General features: G+C 38.5%; 1 protein-coding gene across 1 annotated transcript in view; it reads left to right on the forward strand.

Moving 5' to 3' along the window:
* Positions 1-22,725, forward strand: part of GRM7 (glutamate metabotropic receptor 7) — a 539,227-nt gene that overhangs the window by 295,473 nt on the left and 221,029 nt on the right. Inside the window, exons 3-4 of the mRNA XM_058171493.1 lie at positions 3,992-4,133; positions 19,240-19,394. Of these exons, the coding sequence (XP_058027476.1) occupies positions 3,992-4,133; positions 19,240-19,394 (297 nt within the window). The remainder of the gene's footprint in view (positions 1-3,991; positions 4,134-19,239; positions 19,395-22,725) is intronic.

Here is a 22,725-nt window from a genome sequence, read left to right on the forward strand (position 1 = left end):
CAGGAAATATTTGGACTGTAACATAAGGCATACTAATAACACAGCAAAGATCTAAGATGACTGCGACACTTTCCTGTTGAGACTCTGCTCAACGGGTATGGTGTTAAAGCATCAGAGTGATCCATAAAAAAAGGGGGAGGGAGTATAGCTAAAATCCATTTCCCCAAACAATATTGTGAAAATTGCCTGACTTTATAGTTACTACTTTCCCCTGTGGCTCAAGTCTCTTTGGCAGATAGATCCAATTGCTTCTGAATTGGTCTAGTCATTTATATTCCCAGCACTCTCTCTCCCTGGCTATACTTACAGGTAGCAGAGACACAAAAACATTTAACCTGAAATATCCCAGAACGGGCGACCAAACCATAACAATGCAGTAAGACTTTCTTCACATGGTTATCCTGGCAAGACAATGTTGTATTCTTGAGGGCTTTACAGTAGGATAATGCCATTATCAAGGAGTAACTATACAACACCATCACTGTGGAGCACACAAAACAAAATGTCAGATAGCTTATAAAAAGTAGTGACCCAAGTGAAGAATGGGAAGAACAAGAGATAGAAGACAAGGAGGGTTGGGGGAGAAGAAAACAGGCATCAGCTGGTGGTTGCATACAGGGTCAGAAAGGAACAGAACTCCATTTAATGGGGGAGAATGCAAAGGGAGAAAAAGAAAACCACAGTCTTATGCATGGGTATGAAACATCTGGCTAAGGAAGAGTACATGTGAAAATAATCTTGGATGCATATTTAAAAATGAACTCACATTTGGTTGACCCAAAAAGTAGAGTTTCTCTTTTAAAGAAAGTAATAAGTTCAGATCAGTGGTGGGATTCAAATTTTTTTGCTACTGGTTCTGTGGGCATGGCTTGGTGAGCGTAGCAGGGGAAGGCTACTGTAAAATCTCCATTCCCACCCCACACCAGGGGAAGGTTACTGCAAAATCCTCATTTCCTTCCAATCAGCTGGGACTCGGAAGGCAGATTATAGATGGGGGTGGGGTAAGTCAGAGGCGGTATTTACTGGTTCTCCGAATTACTCAAAATTTCTGCTACTGGATCTCCAGAACTGGTCAGAACCTGCTGAATACCACCTCTGCTATTGCTATCTATCTGGGATGCCCTCCTAGAGGCATTCTCAGAATAGCCCTCATTTTAATATACTATAGCCACTATGCAGACAGCCTGAGTTAACCTGCTTTCCATCATCTCAGCCATAAATCAGCACAGAAATCATCCTCCAGTCTGCATTCTCACAATCTCTGTTTCTGCCTCTGCTTTAGCAAGAAAAACAAAGGAAGCAGTCTGAATATAAAAAGCCAGAAACAGTACAAACAAGTGAAGTAGGGAAAGTCATGGAAATGGGAAGTAAGCAGAGGTGGGCTGCTGCCGGTTTGGACTGGTTTGCCTGTACTGGTAGTTCAGACCACCGGCTGGGCCTGCCCAGATGGCCTGATGCTATCCCGTCCTATATATCTCACTCTCTGGCTCTCTCAGCCCATCCATGCAGCCCAGCTGCTTTCCACACCTCACCCACTCTACTCACCGCAGCTGCCCGAGACAGTGTGCTGGAAGCCATGCACATTAAATTGCCGTCTGTTTGAAGCTGCGTGCAAGCATGGAATGTGTCACGTGAAGCATGCATGCACATGCACACCACATTTTTGGTTCTGCACTAGGTGAACCAGTTGTTAAATTATGTGAAGCCCACCTCTGGAAGTAAGCATTGTAGTTAGATCCCATCAGTGAACAGGGGTGAAATGCTACTGGTTCACTCCAGTTCGGGCAAACCGGTAGCAAAAAAAAAAAAAGCTACAATCCGATGATCAGCTGTGGCACGCGGTTTAGCTTTGCTAGAGAGCAGGATTTCTTGCTTTCTAGCCAAGCTAAACTGTGGCACAGCTAAACTGTGTGGCACAGGCGCCAAAAGGAGGTTTGGGAAGGTAAGTACAACAGCGAGGGGGCGATCAGCTGTGCCACACAGTTTAGCTTCGCTAGAAAGCAGAAAATCCTGCTTTCTAGCAAAGCTAAACCATGTGGATCATAGCTTTTTTTAACAACTGGTTCGCCTGAACTGGTAGCTAACTATCGGTTCGCCCAAACCGGTAACTAACTACCAGTTTGCCTGAACCGGTAGCTTTTTAAATGTGAAGAGCGTGTTTGGTGTGCACTGTGCATGTGCACGCAGCACACATTTGGTGTGCATGCGTGAGTGCTTGGCATGCAACGCGCATGTGCTGCCAGTGAACAGGTAGCAAGCTGGTTCAGATTTCACCACTGCCCTGAAATCTTCAGTGGGACTCTTCGAGTGTCTCTTAAAAAAATGGAAGGTTTGTGATTTGAGGTTGTGGGTTTCTAGCCCAAAAGAAAATCAACTAAAATGCTGTGGACAACCTCAGATAAAGATTTCTTTTTCAGAGGAAAGTGTTCTTCTGTTCAAAGGAATATCTTGAGATAGTTAGCCTGAAGGTTGTGACTGCCCCAATACAAACCAATGAGTTTGGTCTGGAAGCTGGATTGTACTAGTTGAACACATTAAATTAATAAGAATGGATACTAGTTTAAAATAACGGACCTAAGATTATAAATATTATGTGGTATGATTTTCTGAGCACCTCCCTTGTACTAAATAAAGTACTATAGTTAGATTATATGTTTGTTTTTTTACAACTGCAGTATTTCACTAGCATGCTATTTTTTCTTCAAAACAATTTGGAAAGGTGGGGAATAGACTAGGTATATTTCTTATCAAGGGACTGGCTTCTTTATTTGCAGTGTATTCAGGGAATAGCCAGCTGTTTCAAAGACTTTTCAATCTAAGTCTAGATGAAACAGAAGCAAAGCAGAACAAGGAGCTAAAGTTCCACATTTTTTGTTGAGCTTACTGATAGAATACAATATTTTTCACTCGGTTAAAGCATGTTACATTCTAGGAAAATATGTGTAAGATTTTCTAAATCTACATCTATGGATATATGAAAATCTATATCCTCTCTTTTTAAAATTTATTCCCTCTCACTCTCTTTGCTGGGAAGATGTAGAATTGACATATGGAGGTATGGAATAGATATATCATTCCAAAGGATGTTATCTATTGCATGCAAAGAGTTAAATTTCCTGGAGGCAGCCATCATGGAGCAGAATTTTATACTGAGAGTGTTTCCTTTGCACTGTCCATCAGTTTGATTTTCATGAAAATTTATGTTTTATTCTTTGAGAGCACAGTATTTTCTCATTTTGCAATTTCATGTCAGTAAAGTTTCTAAAGAGATATAGTTCAAGTGTTATCATTCAGCATGGAGCTCCATCCCAGGTAGAGTAGACAACTGCTTTCTGTATGACGGAAAGTGGCCTATATATAATCTGTCACAAGAGGGGACTTGAAAACAAACCACCTAGATTCGAGATCTGAGCCTCTAGATGGCATGGAAGAGCTCAGGTTCTCTTGAGGGGTCCTGGACTCCCCTTTTTATTATTTTGTGACAGTGGATATAATGGACCAAATCAATATTATGGACTTTCCAGGAGAGCATCCAAGCAGTGGGTAAAACCAAAGATAAAAGACATAAAATCCAGTCAGATACTTAGAAGGTTTTTTTTTTAAGATTTTGTGAGGACTCAGATGGGATCAAATATGAGAAATATAATAAAAACTTAATTCTGGGTCCAATTATTTGTACTGATTTTTTTGTTTTTGTTTCCTAAGTGTTTTATTTTTGTTTTTGATGAATTCTAAGCTAACTGAGGGGTAATCAGACACACTCAATTGATTGAGTTATGAAAGTCCGGAAATCTTAATGTAGAGCATTTAGAAAGTTTAGAGCCACATCCCTGTACCAAACTAGGCCAAAATCCACTTTTCATTTTTTTCTTTTTAAGTCTATCTTCCCTCTAACTACTTTTCTCTTCCAATTTTCTTTCTTTCTTTTTTTTTCTTTTTTTCCTGATTTACAGATTTTAGCATATTGTCTTCTTTTTTTTTCTGTTAACAGGTGATCTCTGCATTGCCCAGTCATTGAAAATCCCACAGGATCGCAAAAACAAGACCTACGAATTTGATAAAATTATCAAGCTGCTTCTAGATACACCCAGAGCCAGGGCTATCATTGTCTTTGCCTACGATGAGGATATAAAGTAAGGATGCCTGGAGAAATTAACTTGTTTTCATGTTAACTTGTTTACATAGGGCAGGGAGTCTGAACTGAAAAATAGTTATTGACACAATTTGTGGCTTGCATTGCCTGAACACATATTTTATGGTATCCACATTCTTAGGCTTAAGTTATCATCTCAGCAGTAAATGAGGTGATAAGCATGTTCTTGGGTTAATTTCAGATTAAAGGAGCAGGATTTATGGATGGATTTTTTCCCCCTGTACAAGAAAAACTCCCTGAATAACATTCCAGCAAACTGCAGAGAATATCAGGAAGAAACTTTCTCATGACAGCAAGCACAATATGTTTGGTTACATAAAACCTCAGCTGCTGTAGTAGTGGTAAAATCTAGAAACTGTTTCCGAACATCTTCTATGTGAGCTTGGTTACAATATGTTTTGCATGCCTCAAATGCCACTGTGAAAAAAAACAAAAAAACAAAACACCACCACTATACTTCCAATCAATTGCTTACATTCTAGACAGATTTCTTTTTCCACACTGACTTTTGAAGCTCATTACTCTGCACTTTGAAGTCTGCCTCCTCTCATCTGTTAAAAGCAAGAAGGACAATGAGAAGCTTGGAAAGCTAAATTGGGTAGATAGATGATGAGGTCACTGGCCTTGTGATTCTGTCTCTTCCACCACAGCACTAGAGCAGGCCTCAGGAACCATCAATTTAGGAGAAGATAAATTTGCAACAAGGCGAAGCTACAAGGCAAAACGTTTAATTAGGTATGCTAATTATTGGACATCAAGTTTTGAAGGACCAAACAGGCAATGCATTTGAAGAATTCTCTGAAAGTTCACCTATGCAGATTCATAAATAGAAGCTTTATAAACCTAAATATGGTTTAATAATGCAGATCAAATGTGCTGCAGCAGACTTGGAACTAAAGAGATACGGAACTAAAACTGCACATAATAGAAAGGAAATATGTAATCTATCATTCTGCCGTAAAGTATTATAGTATGATATGAATTACTTTAGCAGTTTCCTTTTCAGTACAAATTTAGAAATAACTGTAAATTCCAGCCACATCTTCTTGTTCAGAGTGGATAGCTGAAAACCCAGTAAATGGGAGTGGGGAGTTACTGCAGCTGCCAGCATGCTATAATGAAGGCAGTGGTGGGTTTGAAATTTTTTACTACCGGTTCTGTAGGTGTGGCTTGGTAGGCATGGCTTGGCTTGATGGGTGTGGCTTGGTGGGCATGGCAGGGGAAGGATACTGTAAAATCTCCATTCCTTCCCCAATCCAGGGGAAGGTTACTGCCAAATTCCCATTTCCTCCCGATCAGCTGGGACTTGAGAGGCAAAGAATAGATGGGGGCAAGGCCAATCAGAATTTTTACTACCGGTTCTCTGAACTACTCAAAATTTCCACTACCAGTTCTCCAGAAATAGTTAGAACCTGCTGAAACCCACCTCTGAGTGAAGGTGACAAAAGTGATACCTTTGACTAAAGGGAAGAAATTGAATAGTATTGGTCATCTAATAATATAACAAATTAGACTAGTAGCACATGTTAAACAACATCTGACCTCATAAAAAATAGCCAATTATGGGAATGCTGACCACGTTGCCTCAGCATCCATAGGAGCTTCTGTTTAATAGACTGCCCCTGGTCCCATGATCAGAACATGAGCAAAATATGTGAGGGAAATTGCATGAGGTGGCTGTGTGTGCCTTAATATTAACTTGCAATAATTTATATAACTCTGAAGCAGAAGTGCATGCATAATCAAGCAACCCTGCTTCAAATTATTACCCATTTATAAAGTGGCATGCTCGGTAATTTAAAGGAGAGAAAGAGAGAAATTGTGAACTATATAATTTATTACCACCATGTGTCTCCAAACAGAATGGATTATACCTATTATCCTTCAGTTATATTGGTTTCACATCTGGAGGGTGCTCAGTTGAAGAAAGTTGAATTACATATTGATGACAGTGGGAAGAGCCTGCAAGAATGCAGTGCTTGGGACACAGAGGTGTGTTGCTTTCTATGTGACTAAAGAGAAAAAAAATGTATCAAATCCAGTAAGAATGTGTACTTCTTTTACCTAAATCAGGGGTGTCAAATTCGTGTTGTCATGGTGGCATCATGTGACATATCGGACTCCCCCCCCCTTTGCTAAACTGGGCATGGGCATGGCCAGTGCATGACGCATCTGCCTATGGGCCACGAGTTTGACAATCCTGACCTAAATCACCCATGAACAGACACTGTGTAGAGATCCAGTGAGAGGAGAGTTTCTTAAGTCCTGTGAAGAGAGATAGTGTAAAGAAGACATGCATTCTGACTCATCCCTGATTCACCGGAGTAGAAAAGGGAAGGGAGAAGAAACACAGTCACATTTGCAAGATTCTGTTATTACAACCTATCTCAATAAAAATATAGATCTAGTGTGCCTGTGGACATTGTTTCCTGATCTGGGCTACCTCAAGAGGCTGATATGTAACTACTTTGGTTCTCATGAGAAACTAACATTTCAGTTGGTTTCTTTTTAGTCATTTTTTTAGTCATCACCTGTATTACTGAAGTATAAATTATGGTCTGGAGGGATCAGCCAGCGAGACTAAGCTTAGAAGAGAATTAGCAAGTAGTAGTTTCCAAAGCAATCTTTCTATTATTCTTTCATAAACTAAGTAGAAACTCTAACATATTTTCTCTATGGTTTCCGTTCTTCTTCTGAATCAAAGAGATAGCAGAGCACTCTGCAATTGATAGACAGTAACCTCAGTTCTCTCTTTCAGCTTGTTCATTCTATGAGGTTCCATTCGTGATCTATCTATCTATCTATCTATCTATCTATCTATCTATCTATCTATCTATCTATCTATCTATCTATCTATCTACAAGAACAAGGAGACAAGTAACAGTATAGACATAGACATGGACAAAAAAAAAGGGATATAAATAGGCAAACCATAGCCATAAACACATAGAATGATTACATATAACTGGGAACAGTAGGAAAGGGATGGTAGGCATGCTGGTGCGCTTATGCATGCCCCCTTAGGGATCTCTTAACAAACATGAAAAGTCCACGGTAGACAGTTTAAGGTAAAAGGTATGGGGATTAGAGAGACTAACAACAGGATCAGGTAGATTGTTCCAGACATTTACTACTCTAATGCAGAAGTCATATTTCCTACAATTAAGATTAGAGTGAATTACATTGAGTTTAAATCTATTGATAGCCCTTGTGTTGCAGCTCTAAACCCAGCTGGCTTAGAATCATGTCTATGTATTTTCCATTGGCTTCAGAGACAGGAATCCAAAATACTAGAAGCATCAAAGAATTGTTAACTTTCAGAACTTTCCAGATACAAAATGAATTCATGAAAGGGGAAGAAACAGTAAAAGAGAGGTCCACACTAATAAAAATGAAATACTTGTCAATATAGCCATTTTAATCGGGAAACCTGATTAAAAACCACTGACCCTTTTTTCTATGACACTGGCCAATATAAAGGGTTGAATTAAAGTGCTGCAATTCCCCTAATAAGTTTTGGTTATCCTCTTTTAGATTTTGCTTTGCAATGCAGTGGAAAAACAAAAGACAAGCAGTTGGAAGATTTGAAACCATCAGAGCTACTAAAGCCTATTGATTAGAAAGGCTATTAAAGTGTGCTGGCTATAAAAAAACCTGCTGACCTTACAAGGTTCATAGCGGCCAATCCTGCTTCTATAGTCTGGGATGGATATGTTAGTTATCACAGAATAAATTAGGTTTTGCTTCCATAACCCTAACTATTGATTTACCATAAATCTAAAAAAGGAAAACAGCTAAAGCAACAAGTTCAACTTGAAGTTGAATATTAATTATTTGGGTTTAATCTGCTGCATAGTTTTCATATCATTTTTTCAATGATATGAAAACAAAGATCGTCCATGGTCTGAATTTCCTTTCATGGTTTTTTTTTTTCTGAGTTCTTTCCTCAGGCAAAATCCAGTTTGACATTATTTCCCCAAAATGTTAACCATTGAGTTAGAATACTGGAATTCAATTTCCAGTTTTGACTGGAAGGACAAATACAACTTACAGATCTCTGTTCCGATATAATAAGGTTTATTTGAAATCAGGGGACTTGGAGGAAAAAGGGAAGAAAGAATATTTATGCACAAGACTTACAGCTTATGACTAAAATTTGCTCCATCCTTTCCCAAACCAAATATCCTTCCCCAGCCAGCATGGATATTAATGAGAATTCTAAGAATTAAAAGTGCATATTCAGTAAAAGTAGTCTAGTAAAGAAGATTGCAAAATCTAAGCTAGTCAATTATACCAGTAGACCGATACATAATTACCATTTAACATTACAGAGATCAATTCTCAGCCTTGTGTTATTTAGATATTTATAGATGACTTGGATGATAAATCAGAAAATATGACTATCAAATTTGAAAATGAAATAGGAATTGCAAGTGCTTGGAAGAGAGTGTTAAAATTCTAAAGGATCTTGATAGACTGGAAAAATGGGCAGAAACCAGCAGGAAGAATTTCAATAAGGACATGTATGCAAAGTCTTACATTTGTTTGGGAGGAATCAAAGTTGTGAGTAGGAAACTGAGGCAAAAATCCTACCGGACAGCAGTAACGCAAATAAGAACTAGTAACCTTGATTGATCAGCAGCTGAATGTGAGCCTACTATACCATATAGTTGCAAGGAACAGGCAAATGCTTGGCTGCATCAGAGAAGTACAATGTCAAGATACTGTAAAGATAAATTATGATTTCATTTTATTTTGTATTGCTCAGATAGAACTTAAAATTTTAGTTGGATTCAGGGCTTAACCTTCACCTGACATTTCTCCATAGTATCAGGAGGTATACATAGGGAGGAAGGAAATATAATGCATTCAAATATTTTCATTCATTGCCTCTTTGTTAACTCCAGGATAGAATTGAATGGTATATTGGTTCAAATAACATGAATGCCTGGAAGTTATTCCCAGATTTACTCATTCAATATATTCTTCTTATATGCTCAAGCAATGCTTCTTGTGTTCTCATTTCTGAATTGCAACTCAGACATGAAACAAGGCTTGCTGTTATGCTTGATTCTCTTTGAAAGAATCAATAGTACCCCTCAAAATAATTTTAGATGGATCAATGAACAGTAATTTCATAAGAAAATAATACGGAGGAAAATGGTATTATTCTAGGTTTGGAACCAATGTTTGGGTTCATTGAGTAATCTTCCAGGCAGTTTGTGATGAACAAGTGAGAATTATTCAAGTGTAATTTTGTATCTGTGAGGAACGTCATTAGACTTTTGCAATAACTTGGTTGAATGGCATCTTCTTGCTGCATTATTTTATTTTTTCAAAATAAAAATTAAACCACATTTTTCTTTCTTGAACAGTGAAAATCTCTACATTTCAGTTCTCAGGCAAAAGTTGTTTTTTTTAAATTACCGTATATACTCGAGTATAAGCCGATCCGAATATAAGCCGAGGCACCTAATTTTACCACAAAAACTGGGAAAAACTATTGACTCGAGTATAAGCCGATCCGAATATAAGCCGAGGCACCTAATTTTACCACAAAAACTGGGAAAAACTATTGACTCGAGTATAAGCCGAGGGTGGGAAATGAGGCAGCTACTGGTCAATGTAAAAAATAAAGATAGAGCCAAGTAAAATAACATGAATATTTATTTGAACGAAAAACAATAAAAGTGCAAAAGGGGGAAGGAGGATTCCCAGCTTTAGAAAATTTAGAACTACGCCGCCTTTGGTATGACCTGAGCATAGCTCATAAAATTATCTGCTACAATGTACTTCCTATCAATGACTACTTCAGCTTCAACCACAACAATACACGAGAACACAATAGATTCAAACTTAAAGTGAACCTCTCAATCTAGATTGCAGAAAATGTGACTTCAGTAACAGAGTTGTTAATGCCTGGAATGTGCTACCTGACTCTGATCTCTTCCCAAAATCCCCAAAGCCTTAACCAAAGACTATCTAGTATTGACCTGACCCCATTCCTAAGAGGTCTGTAAGGCGTGCATAAGAGCACCAGCGTGCCTACCGTCCCTGTCCTAATGTTCCCTTTAGTTGTATTCCTTTTATGTATTCAATTCATGCTTATATTTATATAATTATTTAATATGTATTTGACAAAATAAAATGAATGAATGAATGAATAGAATAGAATAGAATAGAATTTTTATTGGCTAAGTGTGATTGGACACACAAGGAATGAATGAATGAATGAATGAGTGAGTGAGTTACTTCAACAACATTGTCTCACAGAAATTGACAATACAACTGCAAGCATGAAAATGAGTCCTCCTTTAGCTTCCAAGGGACCAGGGTGCCTCTGAAGGTCAGTGCTCTAAGCACTAAGAACCCAGCACAAATCTAAGCCTGTATGCACACCAATAGTGAAAATACCCTGCACAGTGTCTCTTGGCAGAAGGTTAATTTTCATAGGCGTTGGGGTGGCTCTTTTTTTTTTTTTGGCAGGGCAATAAGGATCTCTAATATCATTAAACCCAAGTGTGAGGAAAAGACAGCAGCTAAAATGTTAAGGCCAGTTGTGTGACCTTCTCCAATACAGTTGGCCTGGCTGTTTGCCAAAACTTAAAACACCCTCCATCCCCCTCCTGCTAAAGCTTCTTTCTTAAAACAATTGTGGTCTTTGCCTTTCATGTCGCTCAACCTTTCACCTGCCAGGTTCCTAGCCCTTCACCCTTGACCCACTGCTGTGTTTGCTTAGCATTGTGCCAATCGACTTTAGAAGTCTGTGTGTGTGTGTGTGTGTGTGAGAGAGAGAGAGAGAGAGGGAGGGAGGGAGGGAGTGCAAAAGGGGGAAGGAGGATTCCCAGCTCTAAACAAAGGGAAATCCCGGAATGCCAGCGCGAAAGGCGGTGCTCGCGTTCCTCCTCCCTTGCTCAAAAGCCCCAATAACCTTCACCAGCAAGGCAGACCCCCACGGGAAGGAAGGGGACGGGCTGACTCACCGAGCATCTGGCTGAAGAGCAGCTGCTCCAGGTCGCCCAGCACGGTGAAGCACGGAGGGAGAAGAAAGAATGAAAGAAGGGGAGGAACGGCCCCTCCTTTCTCTCTCTCTCTCTCTCTTCCAACGGGAAAACGCTCTTTCGCTTGCGGGGGAGAGGAGGGAGGGAGGGAGGGAGGGAGGTTGGCTTGCTTATTCAACCCTTCCCGGCTAGCCATCCAGCCCTTCCCAGGAGAAGGCGAGGAGTTTTGGGCGAGCGACCTTTTTGCTAGAAAGCGGAGCGGCTGCCCCAACACCACCAGTTGGGGCGGGAGCCGGGTGAGCTGCAGTAACTCCCGCCAGGCTATGCATTGGCGCGGGGAAGCCCTGGCGGTGCAGTCCTTCTCGGCTGAGGGAGGGAGGGTTTCCCCGACCGCGCGAACTCGCCGCCGCGAGAGCCACCCCAAAGGCCAGAAGAAAAGGTCATTCCATCGGAGTAATGGAGCGAAGGCTCCTTCCTCTCCCGCCTTACCCATGCTGTGCGAGCCCGGCTGGGCTGCAACCCCGCCGCCGCTCCTTCCCCAGCCTCCCGGGGCTCGCGCTCTAGCAGCCGCCAAGCCCAGGCCGGACCCGGCAGCCCCCCATCAGCACTCGCACGGCGCGATTCGGGCAGGAGGAGTCGGGCTCGCTCCGTGGCCGTGGCGGCGGCGGCGGCGGCGGCGGCGGCGCCACCGCCACAGAGCGAGCCCGACTCCTCCTGCCCGAATCGCGCCGTGCAGTGCTGATGGGGAGCTGCCTTACCCATGCTGTGCGAGCCCGGCTGGGCTGCAACCCCGCCGCCGCCGCTCCTTCCTCAGCCTCCCGGGCTCGCGCTCTAGCAGCCGCCAAGCTCAGGCCGGACTCGGCAGCTCCCCATCAGCACTGCACGGCGCGATTCGGGCAGGAGGAGTCGGGCTCGCTCCGTGGCGTGGCGGCGGCGGCGGCGGCGCGGCGGCGGGCGCCACCGCCACAGAGCGAGCCCGACTCCTCCTGCCCGAATCGCGCCGTGCAGTGCTGATGGGGAGCTGCCTTACCCATGCTGTGCGAGCCCGGCTGGGCTGCAACCCCGCCGCCGCCGAAGGCTATTAAAGTGTGCTGGCTATAAAAAAACCTGCTGACCTTACAAGGTTCATAGCGGCCAATCCTGCTTCTATAGTCTGGGATAGATATGTTAGTTATCACAGAATAAATTAGGTTTTGCTTCCATAACCCTAACTATTGATTTACCATAAATCTAAAAAAGGAAAACAGCTAAAGCAACAAGTTCAACTTGAAGTTGAATATTAATTATTTGGGTTTAATCTGCTGCATGTAGTTTTCATATCATTTTTTCAATGATATGAAAACAAAGATCGTCCATGGTCTGAATTTCCTTTCATGGTTTTTTTTTTCTGAGTTCTTTCCTCAGGCAAAATCCAGTTTGACATTATTTCCCCAAAATGTTAACCATTGAGTTAGAATACTGGAATTCAATTTCCAGTTTTGACTGGAAGGACAAATACAACTTACAGATCTCTGTTCCGATATAATAAGGTTTATTTGAAATAAGGGGACTTGGAGGAAAAAGGGAAGAAAGAATATTTATGCACAAGACTTACAGCTTATGACTAAAATTTGCTCCATCCTTTCCCAAACCAAATATCCTTCCCCAGCCAGCATGGATATTAATGAGAATTCTAAGAATTAAAAGTGCATATTCAGTAAAAGTAGTCTAGTAAAGAAGATTGCAAAATCTGAGCTAGTCAATTATACCAGTAGACCGATACATAATTACCATTTAACATTACAGAGATCAATTCTCAGCCTTGTGTTATTTAGATATTTATAGATGACTTGGATGATAAATCAGAAAATATGACTATCAAATTTGAAAATGAAATAGGAATTGCAAGTGCTTGGAAGAGAGTGTTAAAATTCTAAAGGATCTTGATAGACTGGAAAAATGGGCAGAAACCAGCAGGAAGAATTTCAATAAGGACATGTATGCAAAGTCTTACATTTGTTTGGGAGGAATCAAAGTTGTGAGTAGGAAACTGAGGCAAAAATCCTACCGGACAGCAGTAACGCAAATAAGAAGCCGCTCCTTCCTCTCCCGCCTTACCCATGCTGTGCGAGCCCGGCTGGGCTGCAACCCGCCGCCGCTCCTTCCTCAGCCTCCCGGGCTCGCGCTCTAGCAGCCGCCAAGCTCAGGCGGACTCGGCAGCTCCCCATCAGCACTGCACGGCGCGATTCGGGCAGGAGGAGTCGGTCTCGCTCCGTGGCGTGGCGGCGGCGGGCGCCACCGCCACAAGCGAGCCCGACTCCTCCTGCCGAATCGCGCGTGCGAGTGCTGATGTAGACTCTTGATGAATGCAGAGTCATATATATAGCAACTCACAGCAGATTCTCTAGCAGTATCCAGCATTCTGTATGCAGATGTCTGCCTGTTTGTTGGGAGTTTTCCTTTTTGTTCTTGGGTGCCTCCCAAGTCTAGTATGAAATAAGACTTAGTCATCTAGAGTAGTTGGATTTCAACTCATCTTGTATTTTGTAGCCTGTTCTCTGTTTGTTTGTTTGTTTGTTTGTTTCTTTGTTTGTTGAATTTCTCTGCCACCCATCTCTCCTATAAGGTGATTCTGTTTGTTTGTTTGTTTGTTTGTTTCTTTGTTTGTTGAATTTCTCTGCCACCCATCTCTCCTATAAGGTGATTCTGTTTGTTTCCAAGTTAGATGAGTCTGTTACTTTTAGGACTACAGCTCCTACCTCAACACCACCTTTGCTTCTTCATTGGTGGTGGTAGATGTGGTAAGGACAATGAGCAAAGGATGCTTATGAAATTGTACGCCAACAGTATAATGCTTCCAGCATGGGGATCCCTCCAATTGCCTAGCTAAAGCAAACAGGCATCTCTATTAGACAGCAGTAATATGGGAAGTTGTTGGAGGTAATGACAGTAGCAGTGAAATGCTATTGGTTAGGAGAAGACAGTGGTAAATTATTTCTGTACTTTACCAAAAATGACAAGGATAGATAATCTAAAGTGATTAATGACTTAATGCTTGATGATGAACCCCCTCAGGTCAAATGATATTCAATATGTTACTAAAGAACAACTGTGAAAGTTTCACAGTACTAATGGTGTTTATGATCCAGCTAGATTAAAGACTTTGAAAAATCTAGTTGCTGCTATTGCCATGCAGGATGAGAAGATGCAAAAACAAAAATACAGGGGGAACATGTAACATAGGAAGCACGTGCATGGGAAAGGTCAATAAAATGAAAGATGAAACGAACTGGCTACACATTGACATTTTAGGCATCAGCGAATTGAAATAGAGTGAAGTTGGACCCTTTCAGTCAGAAGATCATACAATTCACTTCTGAGGATATAAAAAACCAAATGAAAAAGAAATAAGTGACTGTTATTTACAAAAGTGAGCATATAATTTTTGTGAGAGAAGAGACTTTTGCATTTTTAGTTCATGTGCTATTTAAATCTGACATCCATTCTCCATTCAGGGACAAAGAAACTAAGATCCTTTATATAGAGTAAATAGGAAAAAAATATTTATATTGTTCCTTTAAAAAGTTTTATGGGTTTCTTTTTAAAAATCTTTTGTAACAGAATAGAAAAGAAATAAGTGACTGTTATTTACAAAAAGTGAGCATATAATTTTTGTGAGAGAAGAGACTTTTGCATTTTTAGTTCATGTGCTATTTAAATCTGACATCCATTCTCCATTCAGGGACAAAGAAACTAAGATCCTTTATATAGAGTAAATAGGAAAAAAAATATTTATATTGTTCCTTTAAAAAGTTTTATGGGTTTCTTTTTAAAAATCTTTTGTAACAGAATAGAAAAGAAATAAGTGACTGTTATTTACAAAAAGTGAGCATATAATTTTTGTGAGAGAAGAGACTTTTGCATTTTTAGTTCATGTGCTATTTAAATCTGACATCCATTCTCCATTTAGGGACAAAGAAACTAAGATCCTTTATATAGAGTAAATAGGAAAAAAATATTTATATTGTTCCTTTAAAAAGTTTTATGGGTTTCTTTTTAAAAATCTTTTGTAACAGAATAGAAAAGAAATAAGTGACTGTTATTTACAAAAGTGAGCATATAATTTTTGTGAGAGAAGAGACTTTTGCATTTTTAGTTCATGTGCTATTTAAATCTGACATCCATTCTCCATTTAGGGACAAAGAAACTAAGATCCTTTATATAGAGTAAATAGGAAAAAAAATATTTATATTGTTCCTTTAAAAAAGTTTTATGGGTTTCTTTTTAAAAATCTTTTGTAACAGAATAGAAAAGAAATAAGTGACTGTTATTTACAAAAAGTGAGCATATAATTTTTGTGAGAGAAGAGACTTTTGCATTTTTAGTTCATGTGCTATTTAAATCTGACATCCATTCTCCATTCAGGGACAAAGAAACTAAGATCCTTTATATAGAGTAAATAGGAAAAAAAATATTTATATTGTTCCTTTAAAAAGTTTTATGGGTTTCTTTTTAAAAATCTTTTGTAACAGAATAGAAAAGAAATAAGTGACTGTTATTTACAAAAAGTGAGCATATAATTTTTGTGAGAGAAGAGACTTTTGCATTTTTAGTTCATGTGCTATTTAAATCTGACATCCATTCTCCATTCAGGGACAAAGAAACTAAGATCCTTTATATAGAGTAAATAGGAAAAAAAATATTTATATTGTTCCTTTAAAAAAGTTTTATGGGTTTCTTTTTAAAAAAAAAACTAATTTGGCATTAAGCAGTCTATTGCTGATCATGATTTTTATTTCTTTGAGGCTTAAAACTACATAGGTCAGTGCTTCCTGTCTTAGGAAATGAGTTTGATTCTACAACATACGGTATAGTGACACCATTTCTGTTTCGATTTTTGTTTTCCTAAGTGTTTTAAGAAAGAGAATGGATGCAACTGTATCTGGGAGTTAAATAATTTACATCATTTTTAAAAAATCTTTTGTAACAGAATAGAAAAGAAATAAGTGACTGTTATTTACAAAAAGTGAGCATATAATTTTTGTGAGAGAAGAGACTTTTGCATTTTTAGTTCATGTGCTATTTAAATCTGACATCCATTCTCCATTCAGGGACAAAGAAACTAAGATCCTTTATATAGAGTAAATAGGAAAAAAAATATTTATATTGTTCCTTTAAAAAAGTTTTATGGGTTTCTTTTTAAAAAAAAAACTAATTTGGCATTAAGCAGTCTATTGCTGATCATGATTTTTATTTCTTTGAGGCTTAAAACTACATAGGTCAGTGCTTCCTGTCTTAGGAAATGAGTTTGATTCTACAACATACGGTATAGTGACACCATTTCTGTTTCGATTTTTGTTTTCCTCTGGCTGATCAGTGACAAGTATTTGAGAAGTTGCTGCCACAGCTAGATTCTTATCTGAAGCAGCAAATATTTTGTCTTTGCTTTATGAAATGGAAACTGACCTTATTTTATCTCATTAACAGATAACAGCCATACCATCTTTTCAAACAGGCTCTGTGTTCATGTTTGATTAATTATTATAAAGCATTACAAAAACAAATGGGGATAGCTAAGGATACATTTGGAGAGCTTTCAGTTGAAGTAAACTGCTGGTGAGCTTGTTCTAGAGAGTAGCAAGATATGAAAACAAGCATTTATATGGCTCTGGATTACACATCATAGATTTCAACTTCATATTAATGTTATGGATTAGTTGTATCTAAAAGTATATCTTTGAACAAATTTCTGACTGAGAATACTCTGTCCATTTTTTGTCTGGTTGTGGCTATAAAAATTGTATTCAGTGTTACACATTTATTTTTCCCAAGTGGAACAATGATTTCTACTTCTATTAGCCTGAACAAAATCCAGTGTGATCAATCTTTCTCAGGTGTCTCTAACTTGATTAAATTAATGGATGATATACCTAGTGACTCATATTCTAATTCAGAGACATAACTGTTATCCTTAGCTGCATGGTTCACTTCACTGTATTTTAAAAGAATCATTTAATTTAAAACATATAAAAAGGTGACTTGCTATGAAGCAAACGTTACTCTCTTTTATTTTCAGAGTATTTCTAGAACCAACACAGAATATATAAGCATCTTTAGAAAATAAAATTAGTGGTTCTGTGTAAAGCTTGAGGTAACCGTGATCAATAAGGAGCTTCACCAGTTTGCCTTCACAAAAATAGGTAGAAGTAGTCCTTGACTTTTGACCATAATTGAACTCAAAATTTCTGTTGCTAGGACAGACAGTTGTTAAATGAGTTTTCCCCATTTTATGACTTTTCATAAGTGAATCACTTCAGTTGTTAAATTAGTAACAGGGTTGTTAAGTGAATCTGCCTTCCCTATTAACTTTGCTTGTCATAAAGTTGTAAAAAGTGGTCACATGACCCCAAGACACTGCAAACATTATAAATACAAACCAGTTGCCAAGCATCCAAATTTTGATCATGTGATTATAGGGAGGCTGCAACAATCATAAGTGTGAAAATCAAACATAAGTCACTTTTTTCAGTGCTTTTATAACTTTGAACAGTCACTAAATGAAAAGTTGCCAGTTGAGGGCTATCTGTACATACATTGTGATGAAACCCAATCAAGCAGCCATTTTATGAATGATCTTCTTTTATGGCAGCCATTTTGTAACTCAAAATTATAATTGGTTTTTATTTCTTCAGCTGAGTCTATGAGAGTGAATGTAACTTTACTAGTAGCTAGAAACCCAAAAGACATAAATTACATTCAAGTTGCTTTGAATCCAGAATTTGTTTTATTTTATTAAATGCAAACCTCGAGTTGACAGTTGTGTCGTACAGATCGCAAGATTTCTTCATACATGCAAACTGAATTAGTTAGGAGAGCTCATATGATGCTTATTGAATGTTATCATTATTGGGGCATTAAAAATACTTGGTAATTTATTGAAAATTACTTTTTCTGGTAGGTCCTGATCTATCCTGGTAAATTTCTCTGGTAGGTGCTGATCTATCCTAATTTCATTCTTGGTCATCTCAAAAATCTATCTTGTCCAGCATTTTCTTCGCATGGTCATAGATATTGTTGCACTGAAAAAGCTCCTTGTCACTAAGCTAGTAATTTGCTTGCAATGGAAAGAGGAGAGAGTAATCCTTTCTGTCCTGGTTAAAATTCTGGCAATATTATATGATGATCATAGAGTGATTTTTGGTACATTTGAGATTGCTGAAGATTGTCTGAAGCCAGTTCCCCCATCTGATCTAGCCAATGGTGGGTTTCAATTTTTTTTACTACTGGTTCTATGGGTGTGGCTTGATGGGCGTGACATGGCTTGGTGGCTGTGGTTTGGTGAATAAAATAAAATAAAAATAAGTAAGGTGACTATATAGTTTTCAAGACCTATAGTAGTATTTTCCACAAATTTATTTAGTAGACTCTCAGAACAAAATTCAAACTGGGCTATGCTATGAAAAAAATATGTGCTTTTTGTATGTATTTTTTTCCTAATATATTATTTTACTATGCACACTTCCTCTTAATAGTCTTTTTTTTTAAAGAAAATGATACTTACAGTATACTATTGAGTTGCAGAGTTTGCAAAAGCATGTCACAAACAAGTTTATTGTAATTTTGCGGAGTATGAATTAGTTAGATTTCAACTAAAATGTCAGCGAAGCCACATTTCTATCTTCTCTTATGCTAGAAATCCTTCCATCAAACTGGTACTTTTCCAGGAGACCCAAAGTTGAGGATGGAAATATATATTATATGGTTTAGCAAGCATCAGTAGTACTAATGAACACTATGCATCTGTAATATGACTTGATTTATGGAATACGGTATTATTTAAGAAATAATGCTCAGTTTCTAAATTATATTTCTGCATTTTCAACTATATTAAATTCCTTAGCTGATGGTACAAGCCACAAGACAATGACAAGCAGTTCTTGTTCAATGATAGGGTTGTTGTTATTGTTTTTTACATTTCTGATTTTCCAGTCTGGAGGATTCAGTGTTTTGGCTCGTTAGGTAATTATTTTCTGCTGGTGACTGTTCCACCATATGAACTCTTTTGCTTTATCCCCCCTGAGAATGATAACTGTTTCCTCTTTACAGACAAATCCTTGCAGCAGCAAAAAGGGCTGATCAAGTTGGTCATTTTCTGTGGGTGGCTTCAGATACTTGGGGTTCCAAAATGACTCCAGTAATTCAACAAGAAGATGTTGCAGAGGGAGCAATCACCATCCTGCCTAAGCGGGCAACCATTGAAGGTAAGCACTACCTACTCTATTGGCCTCTGTGTATAGTTTATTTATTTTTCTTACTGATGCTTTACATAAAGGCAATCTGTGCAGACTGAATCTGTATAAAGATATTTTTTATACATCACAATCTTCAGAAAATGAACATCAATGCAACCTAGTTGAAGAGGAGCCATTAGGCTGCTGATAAATCTGCCTTCCTTCCAAATTCTGCTATTTCTACAAGTAGGGGTTTTTTTTTAAAGCAGTTTTTCTTTTTAAAAAAAAGCTTAAGAGGTTTGCAGTCGATGCTTTGAATCACTTCTGATGGTAAGAAACAGACAGCACAATAGATATTTGAAGCATAGATGCTTTGCTGGCAATGCTATAGTTATATTTCACATAAGACACTAGTAAAGTCTGGAGTGCTGATGTAGACTCTTGATGAATGCAGAGTCATATATATAGCAACTCACAGCAGATTCTCTAGCAGTATCCAGCATTCTGTATGCAGATGTCTGCCTGTTTGTTGGGAGTTTTCCTTTTTGTTCTTGGGTGCCTCCCAAGTCTAGTATGAAATAAGACTTAGTCATCTAGAGTAGTTGGATTTCAACTCATCTTGTATTTTGTAGCCTGTTCTCTGTTTGTTTGTTTGTTTGTTTGTTTGTTTGTTTGTTTGTTTCTTTGTTTGTTGAATTTCTCTGCCACCCATCTCTCCTATAAGGTGATTCTGTTTGTTTCCAAGTTAGATGAGTCTGTTACTTTTAGGACTACAGCTCCTACCTCAACACCACCTTTGCTTCTTCATTGGTGGTGGTAGATGTGGTAAGGACAATGAGCAAAGGATGCTTATGAAATTGTACGCCAACAGTATAATGCTTCCAGCATGGGGATCCCTCCAATTGCCTAGCTAAAGCAAACAGGCATCTCTATTAGACAGCAGTAATATGGGAAGTTGTTGGAGGTAATGACAGTAGCAGTGAAATGCTATTGGTCAGGAGAAGACAGTGGTAAATTATTTCTGTACTTTACCAAAAATGACAAGGATAGATAATCTAAAGTGATTAATGACTTAATGCTTGATGATGAACCCCCTCAGGTCAAATGATATTCAATATGTTACTAAAGAACAACTGTGAAAGTTTCACAGTACTAATGGTGTTTATGATCCAGCTAGATTAAAGACTTTGAAAAATCTAGTTGCTGCTATTGCCATGCAGGATGAGAAGATGCAAAAACAAAAATACAGGGGGAACATGTAACATAGGAAGCACGTGTATGGGAAAGGTCAATAAAATGAAAGATGAAACGAACTGGCTACACATTGACATTTTAGGCATCAGCGAATTGAAATAGAGTGAAGTTGGACCCTTTCAGTCAGAAGATCATACTATTCACTTCTGAGGATATAAAAAACCAAATGAAAAAGAAGGATGGCTTTGCTTTCATAGGGAAGACATAGCAAAGATGGCATTAGAGTGCAATGTAGTCAATGACCGAATAATATCAATTAGCCTTTGCAGGCAACCCTTTAATATGATGGTTATCCAAGCTTATGCTCCAACCACTGATCCAGAAGAACAGCAGCTTGATGAGTTTTGTGCTCAAGTCCAATTTGAAAGGTACAGAACGCTCAAGCAAGATAGGTTCTTTATGTATGAAAACTGAAATGCCAAAGTTCAAAATAGTAATGCTGAAAATGAAGTTGGATTGTGAAGCCCAAGAAAGAGAAATGAAACTAATTTCTAACTAATACAGTCTTCAAGCAATTGAAGCAATGTCTATATACATGAACGTAACTAGAAAGATAACACAGAAGTATAGTTGTCTATATTACTGATACAAAGAGATGGAACTGCTCAATTAAAATATTTTTTTAAATAATATTTATTAAATTTCTAAAAGTTAAAATACAAAAAAAACACAATACACAAAAGCAAAAAATATAAAACAAACAAAGACAAACACATCGAAATTACAATATTCATAACAGCTTTTTCTACATCGGTATCTCTTATCTTATTTAACCTCTATATACAGATTCTATTTCTAAGTATCTCTATCTTAAAGTAACATCCTTATTTAAATGATCTTAACCTCTATTCAGAAATCAATCTCTTAGCAAAAATCTCCCTTATGTTTTATGTTTACTCTCCAGCCAGGAATACCATCTATTCCATATTCGATAGTACTCGGTAACCGATTAAAATGTTAACATATCCATGGACAACTATGGAACAGATCGTGAACTGTTTATGTGCAAATTCCAAGTTAGGTAAAATGGAAGGTTAAAAAAAGTATAACCAATTTCCATGATGACCTTCTATCCATTATATTTAAGTGGAACATAAGAATCACTTTGAAGTCCTGAACATCACTGAATAGAGGTCCAGAGAGATTGCGGAGGGATAACAAAATGTTCTTAAACATGAATGCAAAAAAATACTGCCAGAGAACAAAGAACAGAAGAGAGCAAACTGAATGTAAGAACAGATGATGGAAATTAAAGAGACGAACAAGCCCAAACCAGAAAAGACAAAGATCTCTAGAAGGAATTTCATAAAGAATTTCACCAAGCTGATAGATCAGACACGAAGCAGTATATTGCAATGCATTATACCTGGAAACAGACATGGAAAAACATACCATATTTTTCGGAGTATAAGAAGCACCTCCCCCCCCCAAAGAAGCTGAAAATTTGGGTGTGTCTTATACTCGGAATGTAGCTTTTTCGAAGCTTTCTTTCAGCCCTAACGAGGCGCTAACGAGGCACTAGTGAGTGAAGCGATCTTCCCAACTTTGCCTGCTCCCTTGACTCTCTGCTGTGCTTTAACAAGGCGCATAGCAATCTCCATGCTTTGTTCCAATTCTCAGCTGCCCTTTAAAAGCTTTTTTCAGCCCTAACTAGGCACTAGCTGAGTGAAGCAATCTCCCTGTGCTTTGCCTGATTTTCTCATTGCTGCTTCCTCTCATCTGTGCCTTAGAAGCTGTTTTTTACCCCTAAGCAGGGGATAAAAAACCCAGCAAAATAATGTGCTGAAGCTGACGAGACTAAGGACACTAGTCAGATGAATACCTGGTAGGCAGATTTTTTCCCCCTATTTTCCTCCCCAAAAACTAAGCTGCGTCCTATACTCCAGTGGGTTTTGTACTCCAAAAAATGCAGTAGTTTCCCAAAGTCTCTGAACTCAGAAGGCTGTTCCAGCCTCAAATTGATATGCTAAAGGATACATAATATTAGTGTTGAATATGTAAATAGAGAGTGAAGCCAGGAGCAAAGGTTTCACTCTAGTCTGAGTAAACCGTAAAGTTAACATGCGGCCCCTCATTGGTCTACTCAAGCAGTGGGGAAAATAAGAAG

Source organism: Ahaetulla prasina, chromosome 2 (genome assembly GCF_028640845.1).
Source record: "Ahaetulla prasina isolate Xishuangbanna chromosome 2, ASM2864084v1, whole genome shotgun sequence".
NCBI lineage: Eukaryota > Metazoa > Chordata > Lepidosauria > Squamata > Colubridae > Ahaetulla > Ahaetulla prasina.